The sequence below is a fragment of the Peromyscus maniculatus genome, chromosome 6 (genome assembly GCF_049852395.1).
Source record: "Peromyscus maniculatus bairdii isolate BWxNUB_F1_BW_parent chromosome 6, HU_Pman_BW_mat_3.1, whole genome shotgun sequence".
Lineage (NCBI taxonomy): Eukaryota > Metazoa > Chordata > Mammalia > Rodentia > Cricetidae > Peromyscus > Peromyscus maniculatus.
In genome coordinates this window covers 22859230-22880829 of record NC_134857.1, presented here as the reverse complement: position 1 = coordinate 22880829, position 21600 = coordinate 22859230, and the positions used below count along the sequence as shown (strand labels likewise).

Here is a 21600-nt window from a genome sequence, read left to right as displayed (position 1 = left end):
TCCATCCCATGCCCTTTATTGCTCCCCATCCCCACTACTCATGGAGATCTCCTCTGTTTCTCCTTCCCATGGCAATCCATGTGTCCCTCTTAGGCTCCTTGTTTCCTAGCTTCTTTGGAGCTGTGGGTTGTAGTCTGATTATTTTTCTCTTTACGTCTGGTATCCACTGATGAGTGATTACATATCATGTTTGTCTTTCTGAGCCTGGGTTACCTCACCGCAGGAGTCCTGCCTGCTGGCTGGCAGCTGGGGCTGCAATGGGTGGGGGAAGGGGGCTTGGGTTGTGCCTCTGAAGCAGGGTGACCAGCTGGAAATATGGTGAGTCACCTCTTGGTCCAGGGGGAGCCAGCTAAGTCTGTGTCTCAGGGAACAGCTATGGTCTTGGGGGATGGGTGGATTTGGGGGAGCAAGTGGGACTTGTAGATAACAGGGTCATATGTGAAGTGGAGGTTGTCAGGTCTGCCTGCAGGAAACTCTCCAACTGGCCTGCAATTGGGGTTGCAATGGAGAGGGAATGGGGGCATGGGTTGTGCCCCTGGGCCTAAGGCCTGGAGGCTGGGGTGACCTGCTGGAAGAATGGTGACTCACCTCTTGGTTCAATTGGACCTAGCAGAGTCTGTGTCTCAGGGGGCAGCTGCAGTCTTGGTGCAGTGGGTAGATTTAGAGGGACAGAGTAGTAGGACTTGCGATTAAAGGATCTGATGGTGTGGTGGTAATCAGACCTGCCTGCAGGAGTATTGCCTGCTGGCCTGTAACTGTGCCTAGGAGAACAGTGACTCACCTCTTGGTCCAATCTGAGCTGGTGGAGTCTGTCCATTCTTTTGTTTGTTTTATTTTTATTCTTTTTATTTTTATTTTTGAATTTCCACATGAACCTGAAAGGTGTTTTGATGCTGTTGTGGTTGGTTTTTTGTTTTGTTTTGTTTTTTTTCAATTTTTCTGACAAATTATATTGGAATTTTGATGGCTCTTGCACTGAATCTTTAAGTTACTGTGCTAAGTTTCAGTATATTTGTGTCAGTTTTTGTCCTAAGCAGTAAAATAATAGGAGTTTATTATGAAAGAAGGGAATGAAATCTCACTGCCATCTGAAGCCTACATAAAGGTAGTTTTGGTGATCTCATTGTGCATGAGAATGACTCTACATTCTTTCTCTTTCAGTTTGGGCTGAAAAATGTCCACACCCAGAGGTAAATGTTTTTTAATATTAATATTGAATAATTACATCTTGATTGAAATCCAAAATATTGATTAAATATCTCATTTCAAAATCCATTCAGCAGAGGGATTATTCTCATCGAATTTCCAAACCCAAGTCTGAAACACAGCAATCTCAAGCAGGTAAATTTCGTAAGTCACATTCTCCTGATCAAGGTATTTCAATAAATTTCAAAAGCACACAGTCTTCCCGATGCCAATTATATCTTGATGATGGTGATGATAGAATTTGACATACGCAGTGCCATCTGATAGTGGCATACATGCTGGAAAATATATTACATTGGAAATATAAAACATTTGCAAAATAAGCTCAGCTTTAATGTTTAATACTTATGATCTAAGGCCTTATCCTTTCCAGTGTGCAAACTCTCTGTTTATTAGTTACTTATAGAAGTCAATCGTGAGACTAATGAGATTTCTCCAATGTTTGACTATGATTTCTTGATACCTGGGTCTCAGAATGAACACCTGTCATACTCAAAGCTACCAGAAAGGACAAAGCAAAAACATATGTTACCTCAGAGATTCTGTTCTGGACTGGACAGCCAGCAATATACCACATCTTCAGAAAAGAAAATCAAGTTTTGTTTTGTTCTAGAACTTATAATGTATATCTTACCTTCATCTGTAGTACACTACTGTAACTTAGTAACAAGAAATAGGAAATATATTTAGAATTCATATCTATAATTTATTTCAATAACACTATCATATGGTGGAGTGATTATTTAAAAGCCCAACACTGATATACATATCTTGCCATAAAGAAGCTTTTAGCTTCATGTGGTCCCATTTATTAAATGTGGATCTTAGTGCCTGTGCTACAGGTGTCCTATTCAGAAAGTTTTTTTCCTGTACCAGTAAGGTCAAGCCTATTACACACTTTGTCTTCTATCTTATTCAGGGTCTCTGGTCTCATTTTGAGATCCTTGATCCACTTGAAGTTGAGTTTTATTCAGGGTTAGAAATATAGTTCTCTGTGCATTCTTCTTGAAGCCATAAAGTTTGGTGAGCACCATGTATTGAAGTTGTTTTTTTTTTTTTTCCAGTGTGTATTTCTAGTTTCTTTATCAAAAGTAAAGTGTCCATAGGTGTGTGGACTTATGTTTGGTGTTCAATTTGATTTCATTGATCAACACGTGTACTGTGATGCTAAAAACCATGATGTTTTTAGTACTCTAGACCTGTAAAAATCATGAAATCTGGGGTGGTGGTTTCTCCAACTCTTTTTGTATTGGGGTTTGTTTTACCTCTCTCCAGGGTTTTTTCTTTGTTCGTTTGTGTTTATTTCTATGTGGAGCTAAAAGGCTTTTTCATGGTGGTGTGGTTATTTTTTTCAATTTCTCTGACTAGTCATGTTGTAGTTTTGATGAGGATTACATTGACTCTAAGATTGCTTTTAGAACATTTCAGTTATTTCTGTCAGCTGTTGCCCTAACCAGTAAACTAATAGGTGTTTATTTAGGAAGAAGGGAATAAGAACTCACTGCCATCCAAAGCCTACATAAAATTACTTTTGCAGTTCCCATTGTGTAGGAGATTGATAAATTTATCCTTTCTTTTTTAGTGTGGGCTGAAAAATGTCCTCACCCAGAGGTAAATGACTTTTAATGTTTATATTAAATGATTAATGTTTATTGAATTCCAAAACATTAATTAAATATCTCATTTGAAAATCCATTCAGCTGAGGGATTATTCACATCCAATCTCCAAACCTGAGTCTCTACCACACCAATCTCAACCAGGTAAATTTTGTATGTCACATTCTTCTAATCAGTTTATTTTATTACATTTCAAATGCACACAGATTTCCTTATGCCCATTATATCTTGATGATGGTGATGACAGGGTTTGACATAAGCAATTCCATCTCACTAGTGGCAGGCATGCTTCAAAACATTCACAAGGACAATATGAATTATTAGTAAATGTAAGCACAGCTTCAATGTTTAATACTCAGGTTCACTCACCTTAACCTTTCCAGTGTGCAAACTCCTTGTTTATTATTGACTTCTGTAAGTCAACCATGAGACTAATGTGACTTCCCCAATGTTTGAACATCATTTCTGGACACCTAGGTCTCAAAATGCACACCTAGAGTAAAGGTCTCTGAAAGGTCAGGGCAGAGACATGTTGAGCTCAGAGATTCTGTTCTGGGCTGGACAAACAGCAATATACCACATTTTCAGAAAAGAAAATCAATTTTTGTGTTGTTTATAAATCATAGTGCACTGCCTTCCTCCATCTGCAGAGCATTGTAATTTATTTACAAGGAAAAGGAATGGCATTTTAAAATCGTATCTACAATCTATTTCAATAAATTAGGATACACTCACATATGACAGTTCAGTCACTGAAAATCTCATTACTTATATGCACATGTTGTATGCTTTTACACCTTTTTTTTTTTTTTTGGTTTTTCGAGACAGGGTTTCTCTGCGTAGCTTTGCGCCTTTCCTGGAGCTCACTTGGTAGCCCAGGCTGGCCTCGAACTCACAGAGATCCGCCTGGCTCTGCATCCCGAGTGCTGGGATTAAAGGCGTGCACCACCACTGCCCGGCTGCTTTTACACCTTTTTATTTTTCTGTACTCTGTTGTCTGAAACTCATCTCTCTGTGTCACAACAGGCATTGTATCAGTAAAGAAACCATGTCTGTAATGACTTACTTACTTTCAAAACTTAAAGTCAAAACCTATCAGAATCACACAAAGTAATTAAAAGAAAAAAGGAAACAAAAGCAAATGAGATCTTCGGAGCTTAGAATAACCTTTAATATAGGTCCTACATGTCAAGGAGAAAAAGATATAACTGTAAAAAAGTGGGTTCGAGTTGAAGTCGCAAAGAAGAGTTTAAGCATTATCTTAAGCTAGGGTAGCCACAGCAATACCCATTTTTCCTGGGGGAAAAAAGATGTACAGAATGACTCCATGTGATAAAGTGAGTCAAAAAGGAGCAATTTGTCATGCGGTAGTGCCTTTAATTCCAGCACTTGGGAGGCAGAGTCAGGTGGATCTCTGTGAGTTCGACATAAGCCTGGTCTACAGAGTGAGTTCCAGGAAAGGCTCCAAAGCTATACAGAGAATCCCTGTCTCAAAAAACAACAACAACAACAACAACAAAAATCAATTTGTCAGTGCAGAGCAAAAGCATGTTATCCTGTTCACAGAAAAATGTGTGGTAAACCAAGTATCATTTGGGGGAAGTTAACAGTGAGTTATTTAAAGTTACTCTTGCAAGGCAAGGATAGTTTACAGGGTGAAAGTGTTATTTTCCCACAGTTTCTGCAGATGTGGATGTAAGCATATATTTGTGAGTTTCCTGACAAATCATATAAAGCATGTATGACTCAAAACTGGCCAATATGTAGTATATGTCCAAGTGTTGATTTGTCTACAATTACAAGTTTTCTTGAGGATGTAAATATATACCTATACCATGTGGTTAAATGAAATAACATATAAAATGTAAAACACTAACTTTACATTATTTCCATTTTTATAGAGTATTATTTTGCCTAATTGTTGTTCATATTTTTTATGTAAAAGATATAATTTCTTCAGAAGAAATAACAGAATCAAAGGTGGAAAATAAGAGAAGTTTTGTTAAGAGTGCAGAAAATCAAGAATTTGTACGTAAAATTTAAATTTAAATTTCTCATTTCCTATTGTTTGCTTCAATGACTTTGCCATAGGCTCACATGCTACATTTTAAACCACATTATTCAATCAAAAAATTAATTATTGAATAATAAATTGAAAGCATTTAGTATTCTTAGAATCCCATGACATTGCTAAATATTTCCATTGATGTATAGTAAGTAAATTTCTGAAAATTGTAATTGCTCTATTTTTAATGTATTTGCACACCTGGGTAAAGATAAGACTCAATGTGAATATCATGGATCAGTTTTTGTGGATCCTCAACCCTTTTACAGCTGATAAAATCCTACCATCTTTAAGTAGGGGCATTCTGAGTTCTCTTACACTTTGAATGCTTTAATATCCTTCTTACCTTATTGGGTCTATCTAGAACTTCAGTTCTTTATTGAAAAAGTATAGAGACAGTGAACAATCATTGCCTTTTTTCCCATCATAATGGTTAGATTAATATTTTTTCTCCATTTTAGAAGATGTAGATTGTAGGCTTGTTATTTATCACTTGTATAATTGTGGCATATTCTCTACAAATACCTAGACACTCCTTGAATTTTATCACTAAGTTCTAAATGTTCAATTGTTCAAATGTTCAATGACCAAGTTGTTTTTATCTCAGAGAAGCAGAGATGATTTGAAATACACAAGTCAACAGATTTAACAAAGCACAGAAACAGACTTAGACAAAAAGTCACCTAATCTTCTCAATACATGTAGATAAGGCACTTGCCAAAATCCAATATACCATCATGATAACAATCCAGAGAGTGTAAGACAAGAAGGAGCATACCTCAATGCAATAAAAATTATGTAATGAGAAACTCAGCGCCAACATCATCCCCAGTGGATGAAAACATGAGTCCCATGAGGTCATAAGAGACAAATTTGTCTATCATCTTGAATCCTTTTCAATGTTGTGCTCAATCTATTAGCTGGAGCAATAAAGCAAGAGAACAAAATTAAAGGAGACAAATAGGAGAATAGAAAACAATACTGTTTGTATTAGTTATGGTTTCTATTGCTGGGAAGAGAATCCATGACCATAGCTACTTTTATTAGGGAAACATTTCATTGGGATGGATTCCTGTTTCACAGGCTTTGTCCACTATCATCATAGCAGGACATGGCAGCATGCAGGCAGACATGGTCCTGGATAAGGAGCTGAGAGCTCTACATCTTGATCAGCAAGCAGTAAAAGAACCTATAGATGTAACCAACCGTCTTATTAAATAAGAAACACAGAAACAATGCAAAAGAGAAAGCCGAGAGGTCAGAGCTCAGAGCTGAAATCTCACCCTTCCGCCTGTGGTGTCCCAGCTTCCCGAATCAGGGCTCTATTTCCTGTCTGTTAGTCTATTTAAAGAGACAGAACAAGCCACAGCTATCTCACCTCACCAGTTCCTCAGCTGGTCCTGTTTCCTCAGACTGGAAGCTTCTGTGTCCTCATCCCAATAGCTCTCAGCTGAACTGTGTTGCTCCAAAGCCTGAAAGCTTAACCAGCCAAATGCTTCTAGTTTCTGGTCCTCACGCCTTATATATCTTTTTGCTTTCTACCACCACTCCCTGGGATTAAAGGCTGGCTTTCTGGGATTAAAGGCGTGTGCCACCACCGCCACACTCTTGCTATGGCTCTAATAGCTCTGACCCCCGGGCAACTTTATTTATTAACATACAATCAAAATCACATTTCAGTATAATTAGATTACCACCACAAGAACCTGTGTTTAGTCTGGGTGTAACTTGAGCACAGGAGACCTCTAATGGCCCCCAGACAGACAAACTTCCCCCAACAAGGTCACACCGCTGCCAACAAGGCCAAACCTTCTGATAGTGACACTTCCTATAAGCTTATGGGGCCCAATTGCATTCAAAGTACCACACTGTTTAAAGAAATTTTCCTGGTAATAGGGTAGGCCCTTCTTTATTTTATAAATATCCTCCAAATTATTTTGGGAATATAAATAGCATTAACAGTTCTTATATAAAAGTAGTTGCTTTTATTTTTGTTAATTTTGTGCATCAGGTCATATCCTCTGAATGTGTTTCCTTTTTCCTTTGTACCTCTTACATAGTGAAGTGCCATGAAAAATGAAGGATAGATTTAAACTTTACTGTGAATAATAGATTTGCTATTAAAATGACTTTGTCTTAAATATATACTACATAGAATTTCAAGTACACTTGTCATGAAATTAGGAATTCAAGTATGTTCTTAGAAATCAAATAAGACCTTTCTAAAATATATTACCAATACTCCTTTTGATAGAGTGTGTCTGACCCTAATGGACCACAGGAATCTTCCACAGAAGCTCCTGACTCATCCAATATGGACAATGTTGCAGAAAAAAATGTAATAATGCATCAGGAGAAAAGTAAGTAGTACATTTTAAAATATACTTGTTCTATAGAATAATTGTGTATAGAACAGAACACTGTCTGTTATAGACAGACAACTACATATATAGGAAGCCAAAGGATTAGTAGAACGGTAATAATACACACATTATCAAATCTGAGCAACAGATAAGATTTTGTTTGTCAAAGACAGAGTCCTTGCTCCCACCTCTCAGGTGTCCATTTTCTTTTGCTTTATCTTCAGAAATATATGAGATCAATCTGAATATGTAAGTGAAGGGAACTCCCATACAGTGGGGGCTGCTTCCCAAACCTCTGTTTAGAGAAAAAAGACACCCAAACACCTGTTTTTGAGAGAGATCCTTTATTAAGCAGAGAAGATAAGTTAAATATTTCCACTGCAGTTTATACTTAAGTCAAACTATTGCTTGGGAAAATGAAAATAAATATTTTCCCATCCCTAGTGTGTCTTCATTATAGCAATGGACAGCTTTTCCCCTCAATGTTCATTGTACTTTGCTTAGTGAGATGTGTGCACTTCTTAACAGCATCTGTCATGGAAGACCAAGCGCATGCCTCAGAAGAAGAGCAGAGGCAGCCCAGTGCTAGAAAAACTAAGCAGTCATTTGTAAGTAAATACTTCAGTTTACATTGCACATTTATGCTATTTCCACAGTAATGTTCCATAGGCCAAATAAGGTTAAATTTAGTATGTCTTCTAGAATTAATACATAAAATGTAAATGTTTTTTAAATATTCTTATTATTTATTCTTTGAAAACTGCATTCACCACTGACTTCCTCCACCTTGTGCTGGTGGAACTCATCCTTCTTCTTTCTTCTTCTTCTTCTTCTTCTTCTTCTTCTTCTTCTTCTTCTTCTTCTTCTTCTTCTTCTTCTTCTTCTGCTTCTGCTTCTGCTTCTGCTTCTGCTTCTGCTTCTGCTTCTGCTTCTGCTTCTGCTTCTGCTTCTGCTTCTGCTTCTGCTTCTGCTTCTGCTTCTGCTTCTGCTTCTGCTTCTTCTTCTTCTTCTTCTTCTTCTTCTTCTTCTTCTTCTTCTTCTTCTTCTTCTTCTTCTTCTTCTCCTTCTCCTTCTCCTTCTCCTTCTCCTTCTCCTTCTCCTTCTCCTTCTCCTTCTCCTTCTCCTTCTCCTTCTCCTTCTTCTGCTTCTTCTACTGCTTCTTCTGCTTCTTCTTCTTCTTCTGCTTCTGCTTCTTCTTCTTCTTCTCCTTCTTCTCCTTCTCCTTCTCCTTCTCCTTCTCCTTCTCCTTCTCCTTCTCCTTCTCCTTCTCCTTCTCCTTCTCCTTCTCCTTCTCCTTCTCCTTCTCCTTCTCCTTCTCCTTCTCCTTCTCCTTCTCCTTCTCCTTCTTCTTCTTCTTCTTCTTCTTCTTCTTCTTCTTCTTCTTCTATTTATTCTTTGCTTAATGTCTCTTAAAATTATTTTTTTGTTTTTGTTTTGTTTTCTGAGACAGTGTTTCTCTGTGTATCTTTGTGACTTTCCTGGAACTCACGCTGTAGACCAGGCTTGCCTTGAACTCACAGAGATCCTCCTGCCTCTGCCTCCCGAGTGCTGGGATTAAAGGTATATGCCACCACTGCCTGGCTCTTAAATTATTATCAATAGCCCAGTGAGTCCAAGTGGGGCTGACCATCTGTGAATGTGTGTGAAGACACCTTCTGGGACATGAGGCAATCTGTCCTAAGCCACAGCCCACAGATAAATTAGGATCCTCCTTTCACAACCAGCCATGGCCAATTGCTCCTCATCTAGTCCTGGGGCCTTGAGAGATGCTTCCTCACTCATGCTGGCATCTTGATTTGCTTGAGCTTGTGCAAGTCTAGTGTAAGACACAGCTGTTCTGAGTTGATCTGTGCACCCGTTATTCCTTGTCCCCAAAGAACATTTCAGTGTACTTCTCTCCACATTCAAACTCTTACATTGTTTTCAGACCATTCTTCCTCATTGTTTCTTGAGCTTTCAGTAGTGGGAGGTCAATGCAAATGACCCATCTGCAGATGAACCTTCACCCTGGCTTATCCTTATCATGTTAACTAGTTATGAGTCTCTATATTAACCATTACTCCCTGAAAAAAAAGGAATCATATGACCAACAATGAGGGCAGAACAAACCTATGGGTATAAACACAAATAATAATAGCACTAGTTGCACTAGCTTATGACTATTCCAGACATAAGCTTTTGACAAGGTTTACAGCATCAGACATTTAATCCATTGCTTGGAGCAGCTCTCCCATCCATTCCTAACAAGGTTGGTTATTTACATAACTACCACACAATCATTGTGGACAGCTTACCTGGCTGGTCACTGTTGTCATAGGAAAGGTCCAAGACTGGATAGACTCTTCATGTATTTCATGACCAGTGGCTGGAACTACAACTTTTATTGTGATGAAAGGCAGAAATTCCTTGTCTGCTAGAGATTGGATTCTAAATGCCCTACATAACCAGACTGTGTGGTATCTTCAACAAGAGAGTCTTACCATTTAGTTATGACAAACAAGCAGAATGTGTAGAAATAGACTGTGTTATTTGGGGTGACATGGAGGCCTAATTGACCAATAACTCATAAGGAGGTATCTTGTCCTTTGTTTTGGAGTTTCAATATAAATCTCATGTCTTATGAGGGAAGTCAACACATTCCAGGTACCTCTGAACAAACTCTTTTTAGTATGTCTTTTAAACTATTTTACAAACGAGTCACTTCTACAAGCCTTCATACGGTTCAGTTACACCTTAGTCCCTGCTCTGACTTATTTTTCCGCCTTCATTGCCACTTAAACCTTAGCCCAGAGTACTTATTGATCCAGTGTTATTTCTTGTCACCTGTGTTCTACCTCCGTTCAAAATGTATTTTCCTTAATTTGCAACATCATAGTTCCTATAAGGCTTTTTTCATAGACCTTCATTTTTATTCAGCACTCATCCTTTTGTCCTTTATCCTCCAGTCCTTCCATGATTGAAACTGTCAACATCCAGTATTCTCCTTCTCTGATTTAATTTTACATATATTTTACTATCTCCCTTTCAATGGGTCCATCTACAATAGACCATGTCTAATTTCTAGGCTTCCTTATGTAATCCTATTTGAACACACGAAAGTCTAATATCTACACACGAGGACAGCATATCACATTTGCTTTTCTAATCCTAGCTGGCCTCATTGAGTAAAACTCTTCTAGTTCTATTAATTTACTTGCAATTTTTACTATTTCATTTTTTTCTTTATTGAGTAATATTCCATTGTGTGTATATACCACATTTTCCTTATCCATTCATCTGCTGATGGCTATCAAGATTGATTCTATATCCTAGGGCACATGAGTGGGATTCTTTTTTTGATTTTTTATTCAGTTTGCCATCATTGATTTAGGTGTTAAATTTGTGAAATGCTAATTTGTTATAGTGTTTATCAGCTGTAAGACTTTTTGTGGAGCCTCAACCCCTTTTACAGCTGATAAAATCCTACCATCTTTAAGTCGGGGCATTCTGAGTTCTCTTACACTTTGAATGCTTTAATATCCTTCTTACCTTATTGGGTCTATCTAGAACTTCAGTTCTTTATTGAAAAAGTATAGAGACAGTGAACAATGATTGCCTTTTTTTCCATCATAATGGTTAGATTAATATTTTCTCTCCATTTTAGAAGATGTAGATTGTAGGCTTGTTGTTTTTCACTTGTATAATTGTGATATGTTCTCTACCCCTACCTAGCCTCTCCTTGACTTTTATCATTAAGTTCCAAATATTCAATTGTTTTAGTGGTGGTTTATGCATATATTGGGATAATCATGTGAATTTCTTCATTCTATTTATTTGATATGTTGTATTTATTGATTTACATACATTTGTCTTACCCTGCATTCTTGGATGAAACCAAAAGGGCCATCATGGATAATATTTTTGTTATGGTCTTAAATTCTCTTTGCCATTGCCATTTTTAATTTTATATATATGGTTATTTGTCTACATTATTCTTGTCCATGCCATATGTGCTTGGTATTTTCATAGGCCAGAAAAGAGCATCCAGTTCCCTGGAACTGGAGTTACTGATAGCTGTGAGATATGATATGGATGCTGGGAATTGAAAGCGGGTCCTCTGGAAGAATAGGCAGTGTTTGTCAATGCTGGGTCATCTCTCAAACCCCAGCTTGTCAATCTCACATTTAGAAGTTTTATATCTGTTCTCATCATGAAAATCAGTCTGTGGTTTTAATTCTCTTCATGTGAGTCTTTCTTTAGTTTGGGTATCAAGTTATTACTGGCATCATAAAAAGGATTTAGGAGAAATCCTTTATTTTTCTATTTCATGAAATGATCTGAGTAGCAATGATATTCATTTTTCTTTGGTATTCTGTAAAATTCTGCAAATAATCCATCTTGTCCTGGTCTGTTTTTAGTTGAAAATATTTTGTTACTTCTTCAATCTCAATATATATGTATATATATATATATGATCATCTCCTTCCTCTTGACTTAATTTCATTACATACAATGAATCTAGAAATACATCCATTTCTTTTAGATTTTAGAATTACATGCACTGGAGATTTTTAAATATGTTTGTGATTTCTGAATTTCATTGGAAGTTGAAAAACAAAACAAACAAAAAAAAGAACCTTGTATAGAAGCAGTAGTGTAGCCTGCTAAGATACACAATTTACCTCTTAATCTGTTCACCTTAACTTGCAAGTGTTAATTACCATGAGTAATTGGTCTGCTTCAAATCCTCTGGTTTCTGTTTCACCACCAATAATGGTCTCTTCCTGGTGCTCCTCTTGGGCATCCTGTTGTTGTCCTGTGTCTTGGAGGTCCTGCTGTTTTGAATCTGTAGTTTTGTCCCCTTCACATTCTCCAACAGTACATAGATTTGGTGGGAACCAACTCAAAACCCCGGTTCTGGGCCTGGGTTTTAGCTGGGTTGGCCAGCTTGCTAGCTTTTCATTATTATCACTACCCACATGTGTTCTCCAACACTGCCTAGGCTAGCTCACCCAATACAGACCAGAGCAAAGAAGGCCAATTCTCCTTCTCTTAGGTTCTCAGATCCAGTTCACCCTCACTCATATTGCCAGAGTGAGCTCTATGGAAACATTGTCATTTCTATTTTATTAGTTTCAGCCCAGATTTTTATTATCTCAGAATTGCTTGGACATTGTTAAAATCATTCTCTTGAATTATTTCTCCTGAATTTCATCCACATCGTTCTCTTTTATAACTCTCTATTAAGTGATCAATAATTTTTCAGAAGATGTTTTCGGTTGTTAGTTGGATTTTTCGTATTCCTTTCCTTTTTTCAAGACACCTTATGTTTCAATGGAGGCATTTAAAACCACCAGGAGAGACTAAATTTTGGTAGGGTTGATATGCAGTTTTTCCTCTGTGCCATTGATATTGAGGGCCACAGCCTTAGTCCTATCCTTCATCTGTGAGTCAGCCTCTGTCTAAGCCTAGAGCGGGGTTCCTGTGTCAGTACAGGTGGTGCCTGGCAGGTGAAACCTAGCCACCTGTGGGAATGGTCCCAAGCAAAATACATAGGTTGAATCAAAGCAGTGAGAGCCTCTCAACTGGTCATGGAGTTTGCCTAGTTCATCAGTAGGCCTAACCTCCAGAAGGCAGGGCTCCTCACTTGTGTAGGAAGTCATACTGCCTGGGATCCTGGAGAAAAATCCCTGGGCTTTATGTTGTTGTAGGATATCATGCAAGTCAGGCCCCAAGACAAAGTTCATGGGTATCATATGTGGCCCTAAAGGGAAGTCAGAATCTTTCATCTGGTTCTGGAGTTTCTGGAATATCAGAGGTAGCCTAAGCCTAGAACTCAGAGTCCCTCCCTTTTTGAAGGAGTCCTAGTACTTAATTCTCATACTATTGTAACTTATTCTAAAATTGTGAATATATGTAAAATATGCAATCAGCCATAGTTGCCTTTTTTAGTTGAATGGATGGTTCAAATCTTTCGTGACATTGTTTTAATTTTCAGTTTAAAAATTCCTTATTTTACATAATCTCTTTCAGATTGATACTATAAGAGCATGTTTTTGTGCATGTTTCACCAAAAAACGAAGCTCTTCTCGCCACCACAAGAAATAGAAGAGAAAACATAAAAAAGTGATGGTAAGAGTTATATTTTGTTTTAAAATGTATTAGTATTAGAAAGAATGTTTATCTAAAATACATACTCAGTTTTCCAGCTCAGGAATATAAGTATTTCAGTGCAGTACAGGGGATAAAAAGAGTTAACTGTCAATGGAATGATTGTCTCATGAGTCAACAACTGGCTAAATCAAGATTGTCATCAGTCACACACACACACACACACACACACACACACACACACACACATATATAGTTATTTAGATAGATTAGATAGATAGATAGATAGATAGATAGATAGATATGGATGGATAGATGATAGATAGATAGATAGATAGATAGATAGATAGATAGATAGATAGATAGATAGATAACCGATTGATAGATATCTAGAATGTATGTGTATGTATGTTTTGGTCACATTTCAAAGGTTCAAGAATACTAGGAAACAAAGCTGAAGAGAGAAAGCTGGGAGCTAAAGAATATGAACAGTTTCAAATACTGGGCATAAAGGAGGAAAATGGAGCAGTGTGTCTGGTGGTGGGAGAGAGAATAAATTCTTTAGAAAAGGAATAGCATAGTGTTGAATATGTAATAAGAACATAAATCAATTTCTAACACAAAGGTTTCATTCATAAGAAGAAAAGGTATTCCTAACCATCTTCCATGTTTTCCTCACTGTTATTACATGCTGAGTTAGGATCCAATTTAGAGTTTAAGGCTAGGTTGAATTTTATGATTAGGCTTCCTGTTATATAGTTAGAGTAGATTTAAGGTTAGGTGTTAGCATTAAGGTTTACAAATGTCATGGTGCATATAGGTCTGTCATGAAAGTGAAGTATTAAAGGGAATATTCATGATGGATGAAAGGTGAATTTTACAAAAACGTCTCCATTGGCACACATGTTCTAGAAATGCATTTTATGAGTGCTCTAACTAGCTCTTTTCACCATATAGTTTATAAAACAGAAGAGAGCACTGTCCATTTAAATTGAATTATTCTCATCCTAGAACTTGGACAAGTCTACGACAATTGCCTGACAACTTCTCTGACCATCTACAATAAAACAACTCAGGAAAACAGTCTGACCCTTCTCCAATAATTGCTTCAAGAAAAAGCACATTTTTATTTTATGTTTTAGAATATTATAGTATTATATTACATAATCTTCAGTGTTATATTCACCTGTTTATTTTGTTTCATTATATTGTAGTATATTACACTATTATATTATCTTCAGTTTTTATTTCCATATGTTTATCTTGTTTTATTAGATTATGTTATATTATGTTAATATATTATACTATCTTCAGTGTTTATTTTATATTTACCTTCCTTCCCTTGATGTAAATAGTTCTTGTATATGTGTATATATGTATATATGTATATATTTATATGTATATATGTTTATGTGCTTTGTAATATATTTTTAGAAGATATCATTTTTGAATGTACAAAGTTATTGAATAATTAATAATAATTAAATAAAAATAATTTAATTATCCATTCAAAGTTGTTTGAGTCCATTTGATTGCTACATTTCCCTTTAGCTCTTCTAGTTACTAATGCAGCTATACAGTATTTGATGATGGTCATTAATGGTTCATCCATACCTTCTTTATGTAAATGAGCACTGCTTTAGTTTTCTTAGTTTATCCATTGTTTATTCATTTACCCATGAATTGATTTCTTTTTGGTGGCTTTCAATTACAATGAGTAATGAGGAGGTGTGTTTTCTCAGAGGTACATGAGTATCTGAGGCCTGACATAAAATTCTTTGGGGAATAAATATAGATGTGAAGTAAATATAAATGTGTATGAAAAAATCATATGGTAATTCCCCATTTAGCTTTGTGAGGAGGCACCATACTGTATGCCCCGCCAGTTCCTGCCTGCATCACTCTCTGTCCCTATCAGCAATACACAAAGGTTACAATTTCTCACACCCTTTCTGGCACTTCTTCCTCTTATGTATAGTAGCTATCCTGACTGCTTTTGCAATATCTTTCTTACTGCTATTCCAGTGATTCAGGGTAAAATAAAACCTACTGAAGCCTTTTCTGTTGACTAAATGAGTGCCCCATGCAAGGCAATCAGCAAATATTGGTCCCTCTCTTGTTACCTTGTTTTTTCCTTTTTTTTCATTAAATTTTTTGTTTATTTTACATACCAATCACAGTTCCCACACACCCCTTCCTCTCTCATCCTATTCCCTCCCCAACCTCATTTCTATTCCCCAACCCACTCCTCAGAAAGGGTAAGGCCTCCCATGGGAGTCAACAAAGCATGATATGCCAAGTTGAGACAGGGCCAAGCTCCTTCCCTGTCCATCAAGAATGAAGCACTGCTTTAGTTAAAGTGCTGCATTTGGAACACTTTTCTACATCATTATATATCGTCTGAGATAAATATAAATGCAGGCATTTTCTGTTTCAAAAACAGCCTTATATGTGAAAAAAATATATGTGATATGTCAATATTTGTTTTTAAGATACTTTAAGCTCAGAACCAAGCCCTGATGGGAATTCATTTTGAACAACATTTGCTCAGTAGAATTTATTCTTTCATTGGTGAAAAAGACAGGAGTAGAAAAGGAAATTTATGATGAAATGTTCTCTGTTCCATGATACTGTATTAGTTCTTTAAGTCGTGTGACAAACACCATTTGACAAACAAAGCATGGTTTTGGCACATCACTTTAGAGAGTTTAAGTCCGTGTGAATGAAGAAGGCATGGTGTAGGAAATCAGTGGAAGGTGGCTGGACTATGAGGCGGCAGATGTTCTGGTTCTGGTTGACCTATAAGCTGAGCACTTCTGAAACTAAAAATTGAGGATAATCCCTCAAAGGGGTGGCTCTAGCGATCTACTGTACAGGGCATTCCTTAAAGGCCAGCATTCTAAAAGGACAGTGTAGGTAATGGTACACAAAAATCTTAAAAAGAGCTAGACCAAATACGTGAGAAAAATACCAAAGCTTGCAGCTCCAGGACAAGAAAGTGGGGAATATGATTACAAGAAATGAACTCCAAAGGACATAGGCAGACCCTTTTCAGCCTTAACTCCTTCAGTCTATCTGGACTCTCTCAGGTTCATTCCATTTTTTAAATGCAAGAGTTCTTACATACATCCCACATTCCTGGCATCTCCAGCATCCTAGCATGTCCATGGCGCTTTAGACCTCACCCTCATGCATACCTGCCTTAGTTAAGGTTTCCATTGCTGTAAAGAGACAACATGACCATAGCAACTCTTATAAGGACAACATTTAATTGAAGGAGCTCACTTACACTTTCAGAAGTTCACTCCATTATCATCATGGCAGGGAGCATGGCAGCATGCAGGCAGACATGGTGCTGGAGCAGTAGCTGAGAATCCTATATCTTGCAGGCAGTGGGAAGTTGACTAAGACACTCAGTAGTATCCTGAGCATAGGAAACATCAAAGCCTATACTCTCAGTGACACATTTGCTCAAAAAAGGTCATGTCCACTCTAAACCATACCTCCTAATAGTCACTCCCTATGAAACTATGGGGGTCAGTTACATTCAAACTACCACATTCCACTCCCTTGCACCCATAAACTTGTAAAAATATCATAATGCAAAATGAATATAGTCCAACTTCAAAAGTCTCCATTGTCTATCACAGTCTCAATAATGTTTTAAAGTACAAAGTTCAAGGACTTTCCTGAAATTCATAAGTCTCTTAAATGTAATCCCTTATAAAATCAAAATAAGCCGGGCGGCGGTGGTGGCACACGCCTTTAATCCCAGCACCCGGGAGGCAGAGCCAGGCGGATCTCTGTGAGTTCGAGGCCAGCCTGATCTCCAAAGCGAGTTCCAGGAAAGGCGCAAAGCTACACAGAGAAACCCTGTCTCAAAAAAATAAATAAATAAATAAAATAAAATCAAAATAAAACGAGATCACATACTTCCAACATATAATGGCACAGGATATACATCAACATTCCCAAATGTATTGAAGGGAACATAGTGAGGAAAACTGAATTAAAGCAAGATTGAAAATCAGCCAGCCAAACTCCAAAGGCTGCATTTCAATGCCTGATGTTAAAAAGCTCTTCAGATGTCCAACTCTGTCCAGCTTTGTTGAGTGCAACACATTTCTCTCTCTCTTGAGCTGGTTCCATCCCCCATCAGCAGCTCTCCTCTGCAGGTATCCCATGACACTGGCATCTCTAACATTGGGGTCTCCAAGGCAATCCAGGCTTCAACTTCCCAGCTTCACACAATGGCCTCTACTGGGCCCCCATTCAGGGACATCCTGACACACGCCATTTCTTCTATCCTTAGCTCTAAAGCCAAAACCACATGGTCAAATCTGCCAAGAGCTGCTGCTTACTGGAGTTGGAACATGAGACACTTATTCAGTTGAAATCTTTCCCAGCTTTCTGTTCTTCACTGCCTAAGCTTGGCTCTCCTGAAACTGGCTCTCTAGACCAGACTGGCCTAAAACTCAGAAATCATCCAGCCTCTGTGTTTCCAGTGCTGGGAATAAAGGTGTGCCCCACATCTTCTGGTGCTAAGTTTTTCTTTAGTTCCTGTTCCCAAGTTGGAAACTTACCCTGGGTGGGATCTTGCCCTGAGGTCACCACTCCCTTAATTCCTTTTCTTAATCTGTTTTTCTCCTTGACCAGAGGACTTAGATCCCTTCCACTCTTGGTGCTCCTTTTCTCCTTAAATGGTATATTTTGTAATTTACCCTGCTCATCTTGCTACTTTCCATTATAAATCTTCATTAGAGGTACCACTAACAGCCACACGACAAAGCCTAAACCAGGCTGTTTTGAGATTTCCTTTGCCAACGGAATTCAAAACTCTTCACTTTAATTTCAGGCGAACTTTTCAAACTAGGGCAAAAAGCAGCCGCTTTCTTCACCAAAACATCACAAGAATGATCTCTAGGCAACATACTAAAATTCCTCACTTCTGAAAACTCTTGAGTAAGCGCCCCCCCCCCCATTTCATCAAATCACATTCGACACCAAGGACTTCCATGCTCATTCTAGTATGGCCCATTAAGCAACACTAAAAGCTTTCAATTGCTTTTTTAATTCACAGTCCCAAGGCCCATATTCCTTCAAACAAAAACATTGTCAGATCCGTCACAGCAATGCCCCACTCCTGGTACCAACTTCTCTCTTAGTTAGGGTTACTATTGCTGTGAAAAGACACTATCATCACAGCAACTCTTATTGGGAAAACATTTATATGAGGGAACTCACAGTTTCAAGATTCATTCCATTATCATCATGGTGGGAGAAAGGCCACATGCAGGCAGACATGCTTCTAGAGATGTAGCTTAGAGTCCTATATAATGCAGGCAACTAGACATTGACTGAGACACTTGGCATTATCCTCACCATCGGAAACTTCAAAGCCTGCCTTCATAGTGGCGCACTTCCTCCAACAAGGCCCTACCTCACTCCAAAAACAGCCTTATCTCCTAATAGTGCCATTCCCTAAGAGATTATGGGGCCAAATTACTTTCAAACTATGACAATAGCCTACTCTGGGCTGCCAGTATGAAACCTACTACATATTCCCTGAACAACATGGTTTTTCTCGAAATCTTAGTAGAAGTTTTCATGTCTCCATAATTCTTGCTATCCTGGTTAGCTTCAGCTCTCAACTTGACACAGTCTGAGTGAGTCTTACCTAATTATTAAGATCAAGTTAGTTTGCAGCTATGACTGTGAGGGACTGAGTTGATGAACCATTGATTGAGGAGGCTGTAGCACACTGTGGGTGGGGTGGCATCATCCCTGGAGAATTAGTCCTGGGTTGTGTAAGAAAGCTAGGTGATCAAGACAGAGTGAAAGTCAGCAAGCCATGTTCTTCTCTAGTTTGAGCTTGAGTTCTTGCCATATGTGTCCTCAATTTTGATTAATAACATGGAAGTGGAAACGGAAGCCAAATAGACACTCCCCTCTTCAGGGGTCAGAGTGTGTTACCACAGCAATGGAATAGAGCTAGACCACTTGCTTTCTGTATGTTTGAAAACTACAGCCAGCAAGACCAGCTCTGCTGCCCACTTGAGCAGTGGCTGGAATTTAGACAACTGTAGTGATGTCTCAGTGCTGGGGTTGGAGAGAATGCAGAAAAAGACTTATACACTCTCCCTATTCTAAAATAGTTCACAGAAATATATCATGTCTCAACCATAATTTTCTTTTCTATAAAATGAAGCACATACTTGTGACTCAATTATAAAGTCATTCAAATAAAATAAGATAACATACTTGACAGAGGAATGTACACAATGCTTTATTGAACTAAGGTTTTATTTTTAACTTAAATTTCTCTAATAGCTTGCACTGTTCAAAATGTTATTTTATATAACCTAAATTAAGATTTTATAGTATTAAGATCATGACGACCATATGGTGCATTTAAAGTAGATTGTACTGTGTTCATTAACATCACTAAAAAGAAACAATACCCAGATATCACAACTAAAGCAGAATCCATTCCTTGTAATACTTATATTATTTGAATCTTATTTGCATCAATGTTTGTGAAGCGTCTGAGGATAAAATACAAATATCTATGCCCTTCAAAATCAACAAAGCTGAGACTGTAAAATGTGACTATTAAAATTCTAATAACAGAAAAATTTATAAAACTTCATGGAAAGCAATATTCTTAAAGGATGAGGATAACAGCTTCTCTTTTTAGATGGGTGTTACTCTATTCATTCTGAGGGTGACCCTAGAAAGTACTCCGAGTAATGGAGATCACAGAGCCTGAACTATCCATCTTCTGCAACCAGACAAGGCTTCCAGTCAGTTGGGTATGAGACACCAACCCAGCCACTAAACACTCGACCTACAATCTGTCCTAACTATATGATGTTCTGGTACAATGACACTTAACCAAAGAAGACTCACAAAAAATCAGTGAAATGACTTTTTTTTAATTTAATTTTTTTTTATTTTACAATACCATTCAGTTCTACATAACAGCCACAGATTCCCTTGTTCTCCCCCTTCCTGCCCCCCTCCCCTGCCCCCCAGCGCACCCCCCATTCCCACCTCCTCCAGGGCAAAGCCTCCCCCGAGGACTGAGATCGACATGGTAGACTCAGTCCAAGCAGGTGCAGTCCCCTCCTCCCAGATTGAGCCAAGCGTCCCTGCATAAGTCCCAGGTTTCAAACAGCTAACTCATGCAACGAGCCCAGGACCTGGTACCACTGCCTAGATGCCTCCCAAACAGATCAAGCCAATCAACTGTCTCACCTATTCAGAGGGCCTGATCCAGTTGGGGGCCCCTCAGCCTTTGGTTCATAGTTCATGTGTTTCCATTCATTTGGCTATTTGTCCCTGTGCTTTATCCAGCCTTGGTTGCAACAATTCTCGGTCATATAAACCCTCCTCTTTCTCGCTAATTAGACTCCCAGAGCTCCACCAGGGGCCTAGCCATGGATGTCTGCATCCAGATTCCTCAGTCCTTGGATGGGGTTTCTGGCACAACTATTAGGGTGTTTGGCCATCCCATCACCAGAGTAGGTCAGTCCCAGCTGTCTCTCGACCATTGCCAGCAGTCTTTTGTGGGGGTATCTTTGTGGATTTCTGTGGGCCTCTTTAGCACTGGAGAAATGGCTCAGCCATTAAAGGCTAGGCTCACAACCAAAAATATGAGAAAGAAATGACTTTTAATGATGTTCTACTTTGTTGAAAGAACAGTACCCAGTTTAATGGCCATCAATCAGACTGCCACTGGAAGCAGATGGGAGCAGGTGCAGAGATCCACAGCCAAACATAAAGCAAAGAGAGGGTGCAGGTTTGAGGTTTCCATCCAGGCCCTGCCCTTGGAGCTCAGGGAATCCCAGGGAAGAGCAAGAGTCAGAATTGTGGGATGCAGAGGGGTCGAGGACACCAGGATATCATGGTTGAGAAATCCATGGGGACTCACAGAGCCTGGAGCTGCAGCAGGGAGCCTGTATAGGTCTGCACTAAGTCCTCTGCATAGCTGGTATGCTGTTGCCTTGGCCTTTGGGGGCACTTCTGAGAATGGGAGTTGGGGTGACTCTGACATTTCTGCCTGCTCTGGGGACTCTTTTCCTCCTTGGGCATGCCTCACCCAGCCTTGATGTGAGGGTTTGTGGCTGGTTGTGTTGTGTTCTATTGGGGTGATGTCCCATGGGGGCCTGCTCTTTCCTGGGGAGAGACGGAAAGAGGGAAGCAGACAGAAAGGAGGAGGTTGTAGCAATGCCCGCATTACTACCCGTTCACCATGTC

General features: G+C 38.6%; 1 protein-coding gene across 1 annotated transcript; it reads left to right on the top strand.

Moving 5' to 3' along the window:
• Positions 1-257: 257 nt before the first annotated feature.
• On the top strand, positions 258-14854 carry LOC143273793 (uncharacterized). The gene is made up of 10 exons (XM_076573788.1): positions 258-261; positions 1162-1190; positions 1281-1341; positions 2789-2817; positions 2907-2967; positions 4769-4851; positions 7143-7248; positions 7780-7859; positions 13264-13362; positions 14353-14854. The coding sequence occupies exons 1-9, from the start codon at positions 258-260 to the stop codon at positions 13336-13338; spliced, it is 528 nt and encodes a 175-aa protein (XP_076429903.1). The 3' UTR covers positions 13339-13362; positions 14353-14854.
• The last annotated feature ends 6746 nt before the right edge of the window (positions 14855-21600 follow it).